Here is an 18,355-nt window from a genome sequence, read left to right as displayed (position 1 = left end):
GGACTGGAAACAGAGCAGCCAGGACTCAAAACAGCACTGATACAGTTTTTGTTTCCCCTAAAGAAACTTTCCTTTGATTATTTACATTTTACATCAGAAACTAAAAAATTTCAGATTTTTGGTTCAGTGTTAAAATCGTAAATGATTGCTTTTCTTCATTGGCTTACAAATTTCATTCTTGGTATCGGATTTGACTTTTTTATCTCTTTTAAATTATTTATGTTTCTGTGTTATCTTTAAGTTATTTTAAAGGTGTTAAGTAACTAAAAAAAGTGATTTTGAGTCACTTTATATGATTCTGGCCAAAAATGTTTATGAAAGAGTTGAATTTGAATAGAAGAGGAACTTACAGTTTGGATTATTATCACAGTGTCAGTTACTCTACTGCGTGTTATTTTACTTTTGTGCCAATTCGAGGAAGTTAAGAGGTGACACAAAACTAAGAAAGGTTACCTTTTGCCATACAAAGTATTTGTATAACCCCAAATCCCTTTTTACAATAAGCAGCAGCTTAAAACACCAGTGTGTTGTGTGAGATCCCTGACGATCCCAATTCCTGTGAAGTGTCTGCTCCATTATTTACACCACTGCCTTCTCCTATTTTTCATGCTGTTATTCAAATACACATGCAGACTTGTGTGCATTTCTCCACAAAGAATCATTTTGTCTCCAGTCATTAACTCCTTTGGGACAGAGGACAAATGTCCTGTGCTTTTGGACCTTATACCTACTCCTTCCTGGTAGAATCCCCATTTTGTTCAAGTGGCAACATGTCTAGATGAGACCTTACAGGAAGTTTGTCTTGGGGTTTCTTGGAAAGCTTTGGCATTCCTGACAAGGTAGACATAGTTGTTATTTCCCTGTCCTTTTATCATTTTTGTTGAAATGAAACCTGATGGTCAGAGCTACAAACACAACCTTACAACCATGAAGAAAACAATCTGAAACAATGGCATAGCTACTAACTCTAATAGTCTTGAGTCCTAAGACCATGCCACTGATAACCTACCTCCACACACTAGAAATAGCATTGTGGCATAGCCAGGAAAAACACCATCTGCAACACTGGCATATCTTGTAAGCACAGCTGCTCCACTTCCCATCCAGATCCCTGCTAATGGCCTGGGCCCCTGCACCCACATGAGAGACCCAGATGAAACTGCTGGCTCCGAGTTTAGGCCTCACCCAGGCCTGGCTGGTAAAGTCACCTAGGGAATGAACCATGGGATAAAAGATCTCTCTTTTTTCTGTCTTCACTCTCTCTCTGTAACTCTTGCAAATAAACAATCTATCTTTTAAAGGGGGGGAGGGGAATGACAACCATTTACATAACTATCTGGAAAAAACATTAAAAAGAAAAATCACACTGTAACTCCTAACACCAAAAAAGCAATGGTATTTGTGACACTTCAATTTCCTTTTATCTTTTCTCAAGACTATGCACACTTCCTGAGCTTTCACTATAGAACAAGAAATATGGGGGAACTCTCAAAATTCTCAAGGAATCAAAATCTCCAAAACAACCTAAAGAGTAAACTTGAAGGAAGGCTATCTCAAAGCTCAGTATGCTTTAGTCTTGACAGACATCTCCAGGATCATAAAATATTAAAAGTCTACTACGAAAGAAATTAAACCTAAGCAAATGAGGGGAACGGGGAGAAGCCAACTTGAGTAACAAATCTAAACATAACACAACAAAAAACCTTTCCATTTGTGTTCTTTATTTTCAGCTAATAAATAGGCATGGCATACACAAGGGACCTTTAAAAAGTTTATGAAAATGTACTCTGTCTGCATTAGCAGAAAGCTAAAGCCGGGAAATGAATCAATGTATAATCAATGCAGGACATGAACATCCTAACTGGCATCTTAATCTGTAAGGTAAAGGCCTGGTTCCTTTGTTTTGGTAATAAAGCAAAAGATATACAGTGGTGGAGGAGAGGCGGCGAGATGGGGGTAAGGGGATGTCACAGTGCTGCAGCCTCCACCTGCCTTAAGCTTCTCCCTCAGTACCCTCATCTCATAGGGCCATCTGTTGCTCCATTTGCCAGCTGCTTCACTTTAATCCAGCTCCCTGCCAGTGTGCCTGGTAAAGCAGCAGAAGATGGCTCAAGTACTTGGGCCCTTGTACCTATGTGTGACACCTATAAGCTTTCGGATCAGCTCAGCTTCAGTCATTGTGGCCGTCTGAACCAGTGGATGCAAGATCTATCTCTCCTTCTCACTCTGTAACCCTACCTTTCAAATAAAAGGAAACAAACAAATCACAGATATGGGGACAAAAATTAAAACCTAACAACCACACAAAGGGACCTCAAGCCTCAAATTTGGCTTAAGGTAATCCCAGACTACTAGCAACTCCAAGCCCATGATAGGAGAAAATATAAATGCTTCACATACAATAAAATCCTGCAATCAACCACAGAGGGATGATTTCCCACAGATACCAAGCAAAATGAAGAAGTCATAGGTAACAGTACATACCGTATCATTTGGAGGAAAAAAAAAAATCTATATAATTAATGCTGATATAAAACAGAATACTTGCTACCTTTCAGGGAGACATTTACAAGAGATGGCATATAGATGTTGTATCTTGGACTTGGTGTGATAACATGAGTGTATTCTTTATATGTATTTTTTTTTCTGTAGAAACAGTTTAGTATTCTTTATATTTTAAATTCTCATTCTGCACATATAAGATTTGCATACTTTATGTAAGTTGCATCTTTTTTTTTTTTTTAAGAAATGTACTTAATCTCACTGGAAAGGCAAATTTACAGAAAAGGAAAGACAGAGAAAGGTATTCCACCACTGGTTCACACCCCAAGTGGCCACCACAGCTTCCTCTGGGTCTCCCAAGTGGGTGCAAGGTCACGAGGCTTGAGGCCATCTTCTGCTGCTTTCCCAGGCCACAGGCAGGGAGCTGATAGGAAATGGAGCAGAACACGAACTAGCACCTCTATAGGATGCCTGTGTTTGAAGGGGTAGGATTAGCCCCGCTGAACCAATGTGCCAGCCCCTGCATGTTGTATCATAACAAAACTTTCTAAAAATAAACTAAACAAACTTCCAGGCTAAAAAACAAATTAACAAGTATTAATTATACTCAACTTCTACAGAGAGAAAATAATGTTAGTTTAGGGCCTAGTGCAATAGCTCAATGGCTAAATCTTTGTCTTGTACATGTTGGGATCCCATATGGGCACTGGTTCATGTCCCGGCTACTTCTCTTCCCGTCTAGTTCCCTGTTTGTGGCCTGGGAAACCAGCAGAGCATGACCAAAGCCTTGAGACCCTGCATCCGTGTGGGAGACCCAGAAAAGTTCCTCCTCCTGGCTTTAGATTGGCTTAGTTCTGGCCGTTGAGACCACTTAAGGAATATACCAGTGGACAGAAGGTTTTTCTGTTTCTTCTCTCTGTAAATCTGCCTTTCCAACAAAAATAATCTTTTTTTAAAAAAACATTAGTTTATATTCTCAATCAATCCAGCAGGTGGATTCAAAAATAATGGTTATTTGTGTTATTTAAAAGCTGTTAACTAGATAGTTTCATGTCAACGATTTTGATTTTGATTATATGTTAGAAAAAATCAACTACCATTCATATTTATCAAAAATCTCCAGAAATCACTTGATACTTGTGCTTTATCGAAATCAATTTGCTTTAATAACAGTCTCACGATTTACATTATCCTTAAGAATAACCACCCATCAGTAGCCAAAGGATTTAAACAACTGGGTGTTCACGGTTCATTTTTAGAATCCAAAGGCCCACACAATATGGTACCACTAAAGACACATTCAAATGTGACACCAAACTGAAGTCACATTCAAATCATTAAGTAAATGAGAAACCCACACCTCAATAGAAAAAATTTACATATATAAAACGACACACTTGCATTTCTGTTGATAAAGTATTTTTTATTTGAGGCAGAGAAACAGAGACAGAGAGCACTTTAATCCTCTGGACCACTCCTCAAACGTCTCTAACAGCTGGGGCTGGGCTGGAGCCAAAGCTGAAGTGGTATGGGAAGTCCATTCAGATATCTCAGGTGACAGGGCTTCCCATTGCTGCCTCCCAGGCTCTGCAGCAGCAAGAGGCTGAAGTCAGAGACAGGTATCAAATCCAGGCACTCCAATACAAGATGCAGGCATCATAACTGGTGCCTTAACCACTAGGCCAAAAATTACTCCTACATAAGGGATTTCTAAGGCTAAACAGATATGGGAAGTAAATTTTTCCTTATAATCTGTAGGAAACTGGTTCCAGGACCTATCCCCATCTTTCCACTATTCCAAAATCTGCAGATTTTTTTGTACCCATCAGGTAAAACGGCATAGCACTTGCATATAACTAAAGCACATCCTTCTCCATATCTTAAATCACCTGTAGGTTACTTAGAATATCTAACACTTCCACAACATGAATGCTAAGTTAATATCTGTTATACCGCAAATGTTTAGAGCATGACATTTTTAAAGTTTGCACATATTCTGTACAGAAATTATTATTTCAACTCAAATATTTCCAACCCAGAGTTAGCACAAGCCAAAGATGTGAAAAGCCACAGAAAGTCAAGTATATACAGAGGATGGAGGCGAGTGGAGAGGTAAGCAATCGTGTTATCCAAAATATAATCTGATTATAAAGTTATAACAAACCATGAAATCCCTCTATATATTCAACAAATATTTGATTGTTTACTATATGCCAGCTCCTGTTCTATAAATTGGGTATATAGCAAATACACAGCAGGAATAAAACAGATATCCCTTAGTCCCTAAAAACAGAATAATCATAGACCAAAAATAAGAAAATCTGGGACCAATGCTGTGGCACAATGGTTTAAAACACATGCAATTTTGGCACGCCTTATTGGAGCTCCAGTTCAAGTTCCAGCTGCTCCACTTCTACTCCAGCACTTCAGAAAGCAGAGGAAAATGGTCCAAGTGCCTTGGGACCAGATGCCCACGGCCGACCCCGCTCATGCCCAGCCACTGTAGCCACTAGGGAAGTGAATCAGTGCATGAAAGACTAATCTCTGTCTCTGGGTCTACCTTTCAAACAATCATTTGTTAAAACATTTGGAAACCTGACTAGATTTATACACTTCTAGCTATAATATACAATACTTTTTCACATTTTTCACAAGATATTTTTAGTCTGTTGATTGGTTATCTTTCAAGAACTTAAAGAAAACTGCATCTAAATTCCAAATGTCAATTACTAATTTGGGTTCAGTAGGGAAATTTTTACTGAAACTTTTTTCCCTGTTATAATTTTTCTGCCTACAAGTTCTATGTGCTGATTCCCACATTACACAAGGACACCATGTTAAGATGCCTAACAGCACTCTCTGCAGTCTAAAAGAGGTTTTAAAGAACGAATTAAAGTCTCTAAAACCATCACGGAACTTAACAACTTACTCTAGGAAGGAAAGGAAAATTCTGAAATGCACAAAAGACAATATTAAAATTACTTGTAACCTCAATAACTGTTTTCTGACTTGTTAGAAACACAGCGACAAATACAGAGACATCTCATCACTATCAGAAAGTCCGTAAGAGAGAGGCCCAAGCCAAGCCAAATCCGGCACCTGAGCATTCTATCTGATTTCCTACGTGGGAGGCAGTACTTGTGCCATCACCTGCTGCCTCTCAGGGTGCACATTAGCAGGAAGACAGAGTTGGAAACGGAGCATTCAGGCACTCCCATATGAGATGCAGACTTCTCAAGTAGCTTCTTTTTTTTTTTTAAAGATTTATTTATTTATTGGAAAGTCAGATATACAGAGAGGAGGAGAGACAGAGAAGAAGATCTTCCCTCCGATGATTCACTCCCCAAGTGGCCACAACAGCCCTTGCTGTGCTGATCCAAAGCCAGGAGCTAGAAACCTCCCCCAGGTATCCTACACAGGTGCAGGGTCCCAAAGCCTTGGGCCGTCCTCCACTGCTTTCCCAGGCCACAAGCAGGGAGCTGGATGGGAAGTGGAGCTGCCGGGATTAGAACTGGTGCCCATATGGGATCCCGGTGCGATTTCAAGGCGAGGACTTTAGCAGCTAGACCACGCCGCCAGGCCCTCAAGTAGCTTCTTAACTGCTACACCAAATGCCCATCCCCTCAATGGATTATTTTTAAAGCAGACATCAAAGCATTTAGCATCCTATCACTATCTAAAATATGTTTATTATATGAGAAAATCATGCATAAATCAGCTCACAAAACTAGCAATTAAAACAAAATGAGAGAATAAAAACTTACTGCATTTCCCCAATAAAAACTCTCATCATTTGCAGAAAAAGACTAAACTGATATAAGTCACAAGGGGGGGAAAGGAAAAACAATCCACATGAACTCAGCAGTAATGTAGAATTTCAGAACCAATAATTTTTTATTGACACCAACATCTTTCACATATTCTTGTAAAGTTGATAAAATAGAATTTTCATCTTTTAAAACCTAGAGAGGTTCCTCCTGGTATCAAGACACAGAAGAGGTAATCCCTGTACTAACACAAACTATGATTTCCTTCCACAGATTGTAAACGACCTGGAAATGGGAGTCAGTCATATACAAATGCATAGTTTAACAAAGACATACACACACAAGGGTCTTTCATCAAATATTCAGCCAAATATTTGCCTATCCTTCATTACTATTTTCAAAAGGCATCCTACACTGAAAGTCAAGTCAAACTAAACCATCATACTTGGGCCAGGCCAGCAAAACAAGGATTCTATTTGTGTTAAGTCCTATGTCAGGGAACTGCTAAAAGCTGACAGACAATACCATAATGAATCAGACAGTGAACAAGTAATGAATAACAAATTATTCTTAGGAATAATTATTCCTAGAGGAATAATACCTCTAGGAATTTCTCAAAAAATCCTCACATGTAAAACTCTCCTTATTCCAGAACCTTGGTCAAGATTAGGCACTTACCACAGTGGTTCATAAAAAGCTGCTTGAATACCTATATCCCAGCTCAGCGTGCCTGATTCAAACTTTAGCTCTGCTTCCAATCCAGCTTCCAGCAAATACACACCATGGGAGGCAACTGGTGATGGCTCATGAACTTGGGTTCCTGGTGCCAACTGAGACCAGATGGAGTTCCTGGCTCCTGGCTTTGCCCAGCCTCAGCCTTTACAGGCATTTCAGGAATGATCAAGAGGACACAAGATAGCACTCCTGCCCCAAATAAAAAGTAAACTCAGTCAAATGATTCAATCTTCCTAACGATTTCCCTGTTGTGCCCACAAAATTTTTTATAGCTCTAAATCTCATGTATCACTTTCTTTTAAGGTTACTTCTGAAGTCTTAATTCCCTGAGAAAGGCACATACTGCTACCTACTTCATTCTTCTAGCATGCCCCACCTGGACCACAGTAGGCATGAAATAAACTATGGAATACCTAAGCAGTCTTTCCTTTTATATCTTTTTGGTATATCAAAGATATAAACACATGGAACTGAAATATCAAACAGCTTTTGCACTCTATAAAACAATAGCAATATTATCTGTTCATATCAATCTTCAATATGTTCCAGGATTATCTGCTTATATCAATCTTTAGTATGTTCCAGGATGATTATGTTTTATGACTGTGAGGCAGAAAATGTTCAAATATTGAAGATTGTTAAGATACCATGCTTAAGGACTGAAGATTATTAAATAAGATACCACTCACTGATGTACACAGAAGGAATTTAATATTTATAAGACATAAATATAAAGCATATATCATTCTCTTGCTATATTTTTTGTCTACAAACAGGGCCTGTGAAGTTTCCAGCCAAACCCACTCTCTAGAGATGAGGGCAAGGAGAACAGAGAGCAACTATTTTAAGACAATGAGAGGGAAGGGGAATGGAAACCGGTGCAGTAGGAAGTAGTAATTCAAAGCAGGCCTAGGTTAGCCGCAACTCTGCAGATTCCACATAATGTAAGGATGGAATGGTAACAAACAGGTACCTTGAAAACTCATCCTATTTTTTAAAAAGATGTATTTATTTACTTATTTACTTCATTGGAAAGGTATTTTTTTACAGAGAGGAGATACAGAGAGAAAAGATTCCTGTCCAAAGGTTCACTCCCTAAATGGCCACAATGGCCAGAGCTGAACCAATCCAAAACCAGGAACCAGGAGCTTCCTCCAGACCTCCCACACAGGTGCAGGGTCCCAAGGCTTTGGGCCATCCTGTACTCCTTTCCCAGGCTATAAACAGGGAGCTAGATGGGAAGTGAAACAGCTAGAACACGAACAAGAGCTTGTAAAACAAGGATTCAGCCACTGAGCCACTCAGTGCCGGGCACATAGCCTTCTTAACTAAAAAAACATCGGTAACACAGTATCACACACAACAATTTCTACCATTTTCCTAAGAGATTTGAGTGTATAAAAAATAACTGCAACAAAAGATGATAGTCCCATAAGATAAGAGAGTATATTCAGAATGTGTAGTCTGGAGGGAAGGGTCTGGCAGGAACCAGTCAAGAAAGGGCATTCAAGGAGCCGAAACAGTGGCTCAACACGCTAATCCTCTGCCTGTGTCAGCAGCTCATCTGGGCACTGGTTCATGTTTCAGGCGCTAGTCATCTGATCCAGTTCCCTGCTTAAAGTCTGGAAAAGCAACAGAGAAATGACTCAAGTCCTTGGGCCCCTGCACTGGTGTGGAAGATCCAGAAGAAGTTACTGGCTCAGGCCAGGCGCAGAAGCCTAGTGGCTAAAATCCTCACCTTGAGCACACTGGGATCCCATGTGGGCGCAGGTTCTGATCCCAGTGGCTCCACTTCCCATCCAGCTCCCTGCTTGTGGCCCGGGAAAGCAGTTGAGGATGGCCCAAGGGCTTGGGGGCCCTGCACCTGTGTGGGAAACCTGGAGGAGGTCCCTGGCTCCTGGCTTCGGATCAACGCAGCGCCAGCCAATGCAGTCACTTCGGGATTGGATCATCAAAGGAGGATCTTTTTCTGTCTCTCCTCCTCTCTGTATATCTGACTTTCCAATACAAATTGAAAAACTCTTTTTTTAAAAAAAGCTACTGGCTTCGGGGCCCGGCACAGTGGCGCAAGTGGTTAGGGTCCTCGCCTTGCACACCCGGGATCCCATATGGGTGCCGGTTCTAATCCCCGCAGCCCCACTTCCCTTCCAGTTCCCTGCCTGTGGCCTGGGAAAGCAGTTGAGGACGGCCCAAAGCTTTGGGACCCTGCACCCATATGAGAGACCCGGAGGAAGCTCCAGCTTCCTGGCTTCAGATTAGCTCAGCTCCAGCCGTTGCGGCGACCTGGGGAGTGAATCATCGGACGGAAAATCTTCCTCTCTGTCTCTCCTCTCTGTATATCTGCCTTTCCAATAAAAATAAAATAAATCTTAAAAAAAAAAAAAGGCTACTGGCTTCAAGTCAGCATAGCTCTTGTTGTTAAGGCCATTTGGGAATTGAGTCGGTAGATGGAAGATTTTTCTCTCAGTTCTCCCTCTCTATCTGTAAAATCTACCTTCCAAATAAGAATAAATAAATCTTAAGAAAAAAAAAAAAGAAGATTCTGAACAGTCATATCAGTACAGATTAGTATTTTGGAATTAGGGGTTGAATACTCCTAATCACAAAGTTCAAAATTCAAAATCCTACAAAAATCCAAATACTTGCACATTAAGACAACAACACAAATAGAAAATTCCACATCTGACCTCATATGATGGCTCACAGTAAAACTGCAGATACATTGAAAATACTGTTTAAAATTACCTTTAGGTCATGTGTATAAGGTATATATGAAATATAAATAAATTTAGAGTCCCAACCCCAAGATGCCTCATATTTTGTAAGCAAATATTCTAAAATAGGAAAAGACCTAAAGTCCAAAATTCCTCTAAATTCAAAACTAAGAATTTGAAGTAAGGTACATACTAAACATGTGTCACAATGTAAAATCCAAATAATTAAAAATTTTTTTCAAAAGTGTCGCTTCAAAAAAACTAAGTTTTGTCAAGGAAGGGCCAATATTAGAAGCCTTCATGAATAACACTATGCATATCAGTGCTTTCTGTGTAATCCAATATTGCTTTTAAAAAATTTCTGGAGTTCCTGAACTCCGACATGCGCATCTAGAACCAATACCTAGCTCACTCTGGTCTCCAGCTTCCTATGAATGTAGATCTCTTGGAGGTGGTAGTGATGGCTCAAGTAACCGTAGTCCACCCTATGACCATTGTGAGAGACTAAATGCGTTGCTGACTTTGGCTGTGGCCCAGGCCTATCATTATGGGCATCTGGGAAGTGAGTCAGTGGAAAGCATCTCTCTCTCTGTCTCTCTGCAATTTTTAAAACTTTTTAAACTGAATTCCTACACTGTTTTCATAGCCTTTTTTTTTAAAGATTTATTTTTATCATTTTTTTAAATTGGAAAGGAGGATATACAGAGAGGAGAGACAGAGAGGAAGATCTTCCGTCCGATGATTCACTCCCCAAGTGAGCGCAACTGCCGATGCTATGCTGGTCTGAAGCCAGGAGCCTCCTCCGGGTCTCCCACGCGGGTGCAGGGTCCCAAAGCTTTGGGTCGTCCTCAACTGCTTTCCCAGGCCACAGGCAGGGAGCTGGAAGGGAAGTGGGGCTGCCGGGATAGAACCGGTGCCCATATGGGATCCTGGGCGTGCAAGGAGAGGACCCTGACCACTTGCGCCACCACGCCGGGCACTTTCATAGCCTTTTTTTTTTTTTTGGTGTTTTTTTTTTATTATTATTTTTTTTTATTATTATTATTATTATTTTATTACATTGCATCATGAGACACAGTTTTACAGGCACTGGGATTCCCCCCTCCCCTTTTCATAGCCTTTAAAAAAAAAAGTGATACGGGCACAGTATAGTAGCCCAGTGGCTAAAGCCCTCACCTTGCATCCACTGGGATCCCATATGGCTGTCAGTTCTAATCCCAGCAGCTCCACTTCCCATCCAGCTCCCTGCTTGTGGCCTGGAAAAGCCGTCAAGGATGGCCCAAAGCCTTGAGACCCTACACCTGCGTGGGAGATCAAGCGGAAGTTCCTGGTTCTTGGCTTCGATTGGTTCAGCTCTGCTGTTGCAGCCACTTAGGGAGGGAACCAACAAATGGAAGACCTTTCTCTCTGTCTCTCCTTCTTTCTGTAAATCTGCCTTTCTAATAAAAATAAGTAAATCTTAACAAAAAGAAACCTAAGAAAATGAAAAAAATGATACAATCCCATTACGTTCTGTCAATTTCCTCCAGTCAAGCATGCTTTCAAAAATGTGAACAAGGGGTGTGGGCACCATCGCTTCAAGTCCCGCTGCTCCTCTTCTGATCCTGCAGTGTGCTAATGGCCTGGGAGAGGAGCAGAGGGCGGCTCAAGTGCTTGGGCCCCTGCACCCATATGGGAGACCCAAAAGATGCTCTGGCTTTGGACAGGACAAGTTCTGGCTATTGCAGCCATCTGGAGAGTGAACCAGCGAATGAAAGATCTGTCTCTCCTTCTCTCTTTTTACCTCTGCCTATCAAATAAAAATAAATAAACCTTTGAAAAGTGCAAAATAAAACTAAAATTAACACTAAGAATATGATCTATCCAACCCACCACCATGATTCACTTTCTTTGTTCCAGGCAATTCTATCAATGTACTCAAATTTTTGACCAACAACAGTGACAGTCACCTCACCAAGCTATCAATCCAAAAAGTTGACAAGAACTACTTTTAAGTTATTTCCTCTCCAATCAGTAAAAATGTTTATCCCAAGTACCAAACCTTTGAACTTCATCATACTGGTGTCAGCTTGCTTAGACCTTCCTGTACTGTCACTTATGCCACCTAATCTATCATCAGCTATACGGCCCTTAGAGCCTGAAAGACTTCTTCTAGGATACACTTACTAATCAATAACCAATACTTTAAGAAATGCATTAAATTGTTCACCCAATTGGGTAAAACAAGCAAGATCATGTACAGATACTGTTTTAGTCAGTGAAACTGAGGATTAATCCAGTCCTTCCACGCAAGGGGTAACTGCCGACAACACAGACTATGGAAATGTTAAAGCGCTATGAGGACCAAAACATGAAAACACTAAAGAGTTAAGACTGAACGTGTCACATCAAGAATTCACCTATTCTGTCTTCCAACCCACATTTTTCTGTCTTCCAAAAAGATATGAATAAGCTCTGTCAAATACCTTTAGCTAATAATATGACAGAAATAAAAATCACTTTCAAATTACACATACTTAAAACTAAAGACTAATGATTACAAAGATCAGGAAACCAATGCATAAAAGGCTTCTTTGCTCTTCTAAACTAAATCAGATATTTCAATCTACCTTCTAACTTTCAAACTAATCACTGTATTTCCCTTGGGCAGCAGATTTTTTAGAAATGATGGATAGATTTCTTTGAAAGAACAACAGAGTCAGAGAGACAAGAGGGAGATCTCCCATCTGTTGTTTCACTTTCCAAACTCCAGATAAGAGCATGGAGCCTGGCAGCAGTGACTCAAATACTTGGGTCATCCCAGGCACATCGGCAAGTTGGACCAGAAGTGGAGGAACCAGGACTAGAACAGGCATGCTGATACAGTTAGAGTAGGTGTCTCAAGCAGCAACTTAGCTCACTGGACTTCTACGCCCACCCCAGGTTAGCAAATTCTGTAATAAATCACATAAACACCATGTACCCTACCACATCTTTTTCCATATCTATATATACACACCCACACAATTTTTAATTTTAATTGGCTTCTTAGAAAGTACATCTCCTAATAAGTAAAACTTACTGACATATCAAACTTCCCTAACTTCTCATTTCTTTAAGAGGTAATAATTACAAAATCTGCACTGTGAGAAATTATTAGCTTACATTTGACTCTCTGTCCTAAACAATCATTTTGATAGTATGGAAATTAGCACAATAAGTAATATCTGAAATGCTGCCATATGATCACCTTGATCCTGGAAAACTATAATCTCTTGTTTGACCCAAAACACAGAATTGTACATATGCACTTGCCACCTTACTTAAATGGTCATTAGGAATACCAGAATCCCTTAAAGCACAGCTGAAATTCATTGTTAGGTAACGCACATCCCTCATAATTGCTCAACAGAAATCTCGCCTAACCCACTTAGCCTGACACTCATGAGCTACCACCGAGCATCTGCGTAAGAGTTCTAGTGAATACTTTTATTCTCAAACATAAGACGAATCTTTAAAACACCAATGAAAACTTCCATGACTGTTAACAATAAACCCAAGCTTGAGTATGGAACTGCATTATCATCTTTCTTGGTAACTACATATTCCCAATAATTAAGCCTTTGGGACTGCAATGTGATCCTAAACATAAGGTAAGAATTGGCTCCTAAATTTGAAACTTGAGAGTTTACCCAATAACCAATTCCTCAATGGCAAGAGACAGCATAGATGCTAAAAGCATAACATCCACTGGAAGCATAATAACCTCATTCAAAACAGAGAACAGTAAAAACAGGAAGTCTAATCAGATTTCTCTAAGGTTTATTGTACTCCCAACAATACTTCCTCTATGCCAAGTACTACTTATCTAAGGTTTAGACACGGAGTTGATATTAGTTGATTCTATGTAATCTAGTTTCTAATATGTATTTATTTCCCTCAAGTCTTCAAGGCACTAGGAATTTTAAAATATGGATACATAAAGTCAGAAAGAAAAAAATTTTAACTCATTTCTCAGGACTTCCTAAGGATATAAGAATTTAATTAGAACAGAAATTACCTTTCAAATTGCTCAGAAACTATTTAGATGCTCAAAATAAACTAGAGGAGACACTGGAAAACTAGAAATTTCTTACATTCTTAAACTGAAAAGATGTTCAAAAGCTACATTCCAGTCTTCCCTACTACTGCTTTTTCTTAATACTTTGCCTATGGTGTGACAAAAGGGAATTTAAGGAAAAACCCTAAATTAAAGCTAAATAACCTTCCTCCCACTATTTTCCTGTGTGTACTTTTATTTAAAAAAGTGTTCTGCTCACACGCTAGCTTCCTTGGAGGTGTGGATAATTTAAGTACGAACAGGTAAAAACATTTGTGAACTATCAGCACGTAAAATAAAGCTATGCCCAGCTTCTCTCGCTGGTGACACACTACCGTAACTGCACAAGGTGAAAGGGAAAAGATCAATACTGTGGGAGAACCTAACCAATGTAAAAGTTGAATGGCACGCAAATCACGTCCCAGTATAATCTTCCCCAATACATGAACAATTACGTTGTCTACGGAGACACAGAATCCAGAGGCTCGGAGGCACTTCCTGGGCTGAGCTGACACACCGGGCCAGCACTTGGCCTGAAGCCTGTGGCCAACGAGGTGTTTCCCAGGAGCAACTCTTGAAGCTCTAAATTCCCCGACTGCGCGTGGAGAAGCGAAAAACAAGAAAACCTCTGCCCTGCCATGAACCGACCTGCTTTCACTGCCCCCCTAACAATGCACGTACTGGCACACAAGCCAAGTTCTTTCCCCCTGTCCTTTGCCGGGATTTCACGAGATCCTTGCAAACAAAAGGCACGGCAAATACGCACAGGTGGGAGAGAAAAGGGGAGTGGCGGAGACCCACGGGCTCCCGGGACAGCGCCCCCACGCCGCCCGCTTCTCCCGCCGCACCTGAGAAATCACTGCCCTCCGCCCCTCCACCCTTCTGGGGCGTCGGGAGCCGATCCTCTGACCCAGCACAGCCCCACCCGCACCTTGGCCAGACACCGGGCATTGTCTGGAGCCTCCAGCGCCCAAGGCAGGGAAGGCGAACGAGAACGGGGGAGAGAAAGCGAGAAGGAAAGGGAAATCAAGCAATCGGCGGGGCGGACGCGCCTTTTCGGCACAAAGAGCTCCCTTTTGGCAAAATGAGTCGACCCTCGACAGAATTCAGGTCACCGGTCCACCGACCCGAGCGCCCGTAAGCTGTGCCCGTCTGCAGCAGGCAGGCAGGGAAAGAGGAATGGGCGTGTAAGTCTGGGCCTCACTGGCCCAGAGGCCGGACTCCGAACAAAGCCGCCCAGCTCCCCTTACCTGGGGCCGGGGCGGCGCCTCCCGGCTCCCCCGCGCCGCCGGGGTTCGGCGACGCCCCCCGGCCCCCGGCCCCTGGCTGCGGCGGAGGTCGCGGCAGGCCCCTTCCCCACTCGCGAACAGCACCCCTTCGGGACAATGGGGGTCCCCTCCCCCGCCTGCAGGCGGGGGGATACAAAGGGAGAGAAGCGCGGCCCGGCTCGGAGCCAGGCGTCCGGAAAGTGAAGGCGGAGGATGGCGGCAGACGCCGGAGCCCGCCGGCCGCCCCGCCGACAGCCCCACAGCAGCGGCGGGAGCGCGAGCTGCCGGGCGTCCCCCCTCCCCGGACCCCCGGCGAGGAAGGAAGAGAGGGGGGCTGCACACAAAGACTGAGCAGGACCCTCCCGCCCTCGGCCAGCGGCCGGGGCACCGACAGCCCAAGGCAGCCGGGCCGCCGACGGTCCGCCGCGCCCGCCCAGCCCGCGCCTCCCGGAGAAGCCACCGAGTCGCGGGGCGCCCCTCTCCCCTACTCACCCAGAGCTCCGTGCCCCAGCTCATGGCGGAACTTGAGGGGAGACTCGGGTTCCACCGGCTCGCTCGCGCGCGCTGTCCGTCCGTCGGCTCGGCCGGCCGTCAGTCTCGCCTGGCGGGCTCGCGGCTCGGCGGCTCAAGCCTCGAAAGCTGCCGCCACCGCCGGGCTCCCCAGTGAGTGAGGAAGACGCGACTGGAGCAGCCGCCGCGCCGTCCCCGCCTCCCGCGCTCGGGAGGGGGCCGGGGCCGAGGGGAGGCGGGCCGCGGGGAGGGGGCCAGCGCGGTGCACTGTGGGATCGGGGCGGCCGCGCGCGCCGCTGCCCGCGGCCGGCGGGGTCTCCCCGCGGACATGGCTTCCGGCCGCCCACCCGCCCCTCGGGGCTCGAAGGCCGCTAGGGTCCCTGTCCTCAAGAGGGAAAGGGAGAAAAGGAAAAAAGGCTGCCGCGACCCCTGCCACCTCAGCCCTGCTCTGCCTTGAGCGCCGGAATTTGAGGGGCTTAAGTCATGCCAGTCCTCACCTTTGGTGCCTCTTGTCTCAACTCAAAGGAGAACAACTACAGCAAAACGTCCTGGTCTGGTCTTGAGTTTAGATCGAGGGAAGTTGTGTTTTAATTTTTTTAAATGAATGTTAATGAAAAGCAGGTGGTCGAAGTAATCTCTTATTTCGGGGCCTGATTTTCCACCTCTCGTTTCTTGGGAATCAGTAAAATGTGGAGAGCTTGAATATCAAATGCGGTGGCAACGTCCCTGATTGTTTTTAAATAATTTTTTAAATTGGATTGTTAGTTTTACCATAAAAACCAAGTGTCCAGTAATCACTTGGGAATGTTGCCATGCCACGAAATCAAAGACAAGGACCAATGTGAGGCGAGCTGTCACCTGCGGGAGAAAAGGCACTTGACAGATTTCTGGAATGGGCCCCAGTGGGTGGGGGCTGGATGGCAGCCAGACGCCTTTCTGGCAGAGCCAACAACCCTGCCAGAACTTCCGAGATCTCTCGCTTCAGAAAATGGGAGCCTTGGAGGCAGGTCCTCCCCAGAGTCCCATCCAGGCCTCACTCTGCAGGTTGCACTGGAGCTGCGAAGAACTCAGCATGTTTAGCAACTCCCCAGCATATGCTTTGGTATTCATTGCTTCTCTCCAAAGGCACGCTCTGCAACCCAGTCCACTGACGCGGCACTCCTCGGTGCGTCCTGAGCTTCGCGTTGAGCTTCAGACTCTGTGGCTGAACTGCACCTGCACAAGCGGCCCCAGTCTCCAGCCCCCAGGCCCTGTCCTCACCCAGCCAGATACCCTTTGGGGTGGAGGCCAACAGCACGAGGTCCCGACAGCCCAGGCAGTCCCCTTGCTACACCATTTGCTGCTCTCTTTGAGACCAGCATATACATACTCTCTTCAATTGGATTGTGGCCAATTTTTAGATGCTTATTTATGCCATATGATGGAAAGTCTGTAAAGCCTCAATTATTTTTTTCTTTGTGACACAGTTTAACAGGCATTGGGTCTCTCCTCCCCCTCCCCATGTTCCCTCCCTTCCCCTGCAGTCTTACAATAGGTGTCTCATGTACGCTCAGAAGTCCGTCATCCGTCATTGAGGTGTCGCCCACAATGTAGGAGATGTAAAGCTGCAATTAAACAACACTTTCTGATGTTTTTTCTACGCATCCTTCATTTCTTATAAGATTCCTTTGTGGTTATTTGCATCACCCAACCTTCTCTCCTTTCCTCTCACTGGCTCCCTAGACATTACGAATGTAATTAGCAAACACAAGTAACATTATTTAGGAATGTAAAATATATTAAACAGATATGCCATTATTTAGAATCATTCCAGTACTTTTTTAAAAATTGCTTTTATTTGAAGTCTTAGCATAAAAACTAAGACATAGGAGCAAATTCGCCTTCCCTATCAGAGACAAAGTCTACTGAAAGTTCATGGGAAAACATACATTATCAAACATGGTGCATGAATTACAACTTCTTTTAAAAGGTATTTTATTTGAAAGGTAGATTTACAGAGAGAAGAGACCAAAAGATCTTCTATCCACTGGTTTACTCCCCCAAATGGCCACAACAGCCAGAACTAAGCATGAATGCAGGCGCTTCTGAGTCTCCCACATGGATGCGGGGTCCCAAGAGGACAGCTCAGGCCGTCCTCTAGACCTTTCTCAGGCCACAGGCAGGTAGCTGGAGCAGAAGTGGAGCAGCCAAGACTCAGACTGGCACCCAAATGGAATGTCGGCTAGAAGGTATAGGATTAACCTGTTGAACCACAGCGGTGTGCCCTCCAAAAATGTTTGCACAAACATAGAGTTACCTTTTAATTCTATTTTCTGAAAACTTTCTGAAGCACATATATATACACACACACACATATATATTTGCAGCATAGCAGGTTTGTTTTCACATAATGAGAATTATCTGAATAGGAAATTATTTTTGTACACCGTTTATTCTTTGTGAGCAACAACAAGGCATTTTGTAAGTAGTTCAAACACATACTTTTTACCTCTTAAAAAAGGTAAAACAACTCAGCATCTTGACAGAAATCTGTTATCAGCTTATTCCAGATGCTTTCACCATATCAAAATTTGAATCATGAAATGATACCAAACCTGTCAAACCAATTATCTTACACCTTTCTGCTACCTTGTCTATTCAGGTAATTAATTACTACACAGTTTTATTTCCTATGACATTTTTATAAGATAATCAACACTTTCAAAGAATTGAAGAAATAATATTATTCTTTCTCCACTGGCAACTCTTTTTACAATGGAGCCAGACGTTTTACTGAGTAAA

General features: G+C 43.2%; 1 protein-coding gene across 1 annotated transcript in view; it reads right to left on the bottom strand.

Moving 5' to 3' along the window:
- The window catches only part of FNBP1L (formin binding protein 1 like), a 107,071-nt gene extending 91,464 nt beyond the window's left edge, over positions 1 to 15,607 (bottom strand). The window contains exon 1 of the mRNA XM_040998692.1: positions 15,557 to 15,607. Within this exon, the coding sequence (XP_040854626.1) occupies positions 15,557 to 15,580 (24 nt within the window). The 5' untranslated portion in view covers positions 15,581 to 15,607. The remainder of the gene's footprint in view (positions 1 to 15,556) is intronic.
- Between the last annotated feature and the right edge of the window lie 2,748 nt (positions 15,608 to 18,355).

This window comes from Ochotona curzoniae, unplaced genomic scaffold, assembly GCF_017591425.1.
Source record: "Ochotona curzoniae isolate NIBS_2020 unplaced genomic scaffold, NIBS_Ocur_1.0 scaffold_1037, whole genome shotgun sequence".
NCBI lineage: Eukaryota > Metazoa > Chordata > Mammalia > Lagomorpha > Ochotonidae > Ochotona > Ochotona curzoniae.
The sequence above is the reverse complement of the archived record's forward strand: the minus strand, read 5'-3'. Positions and strand labels throughout refer to the sequence as shown.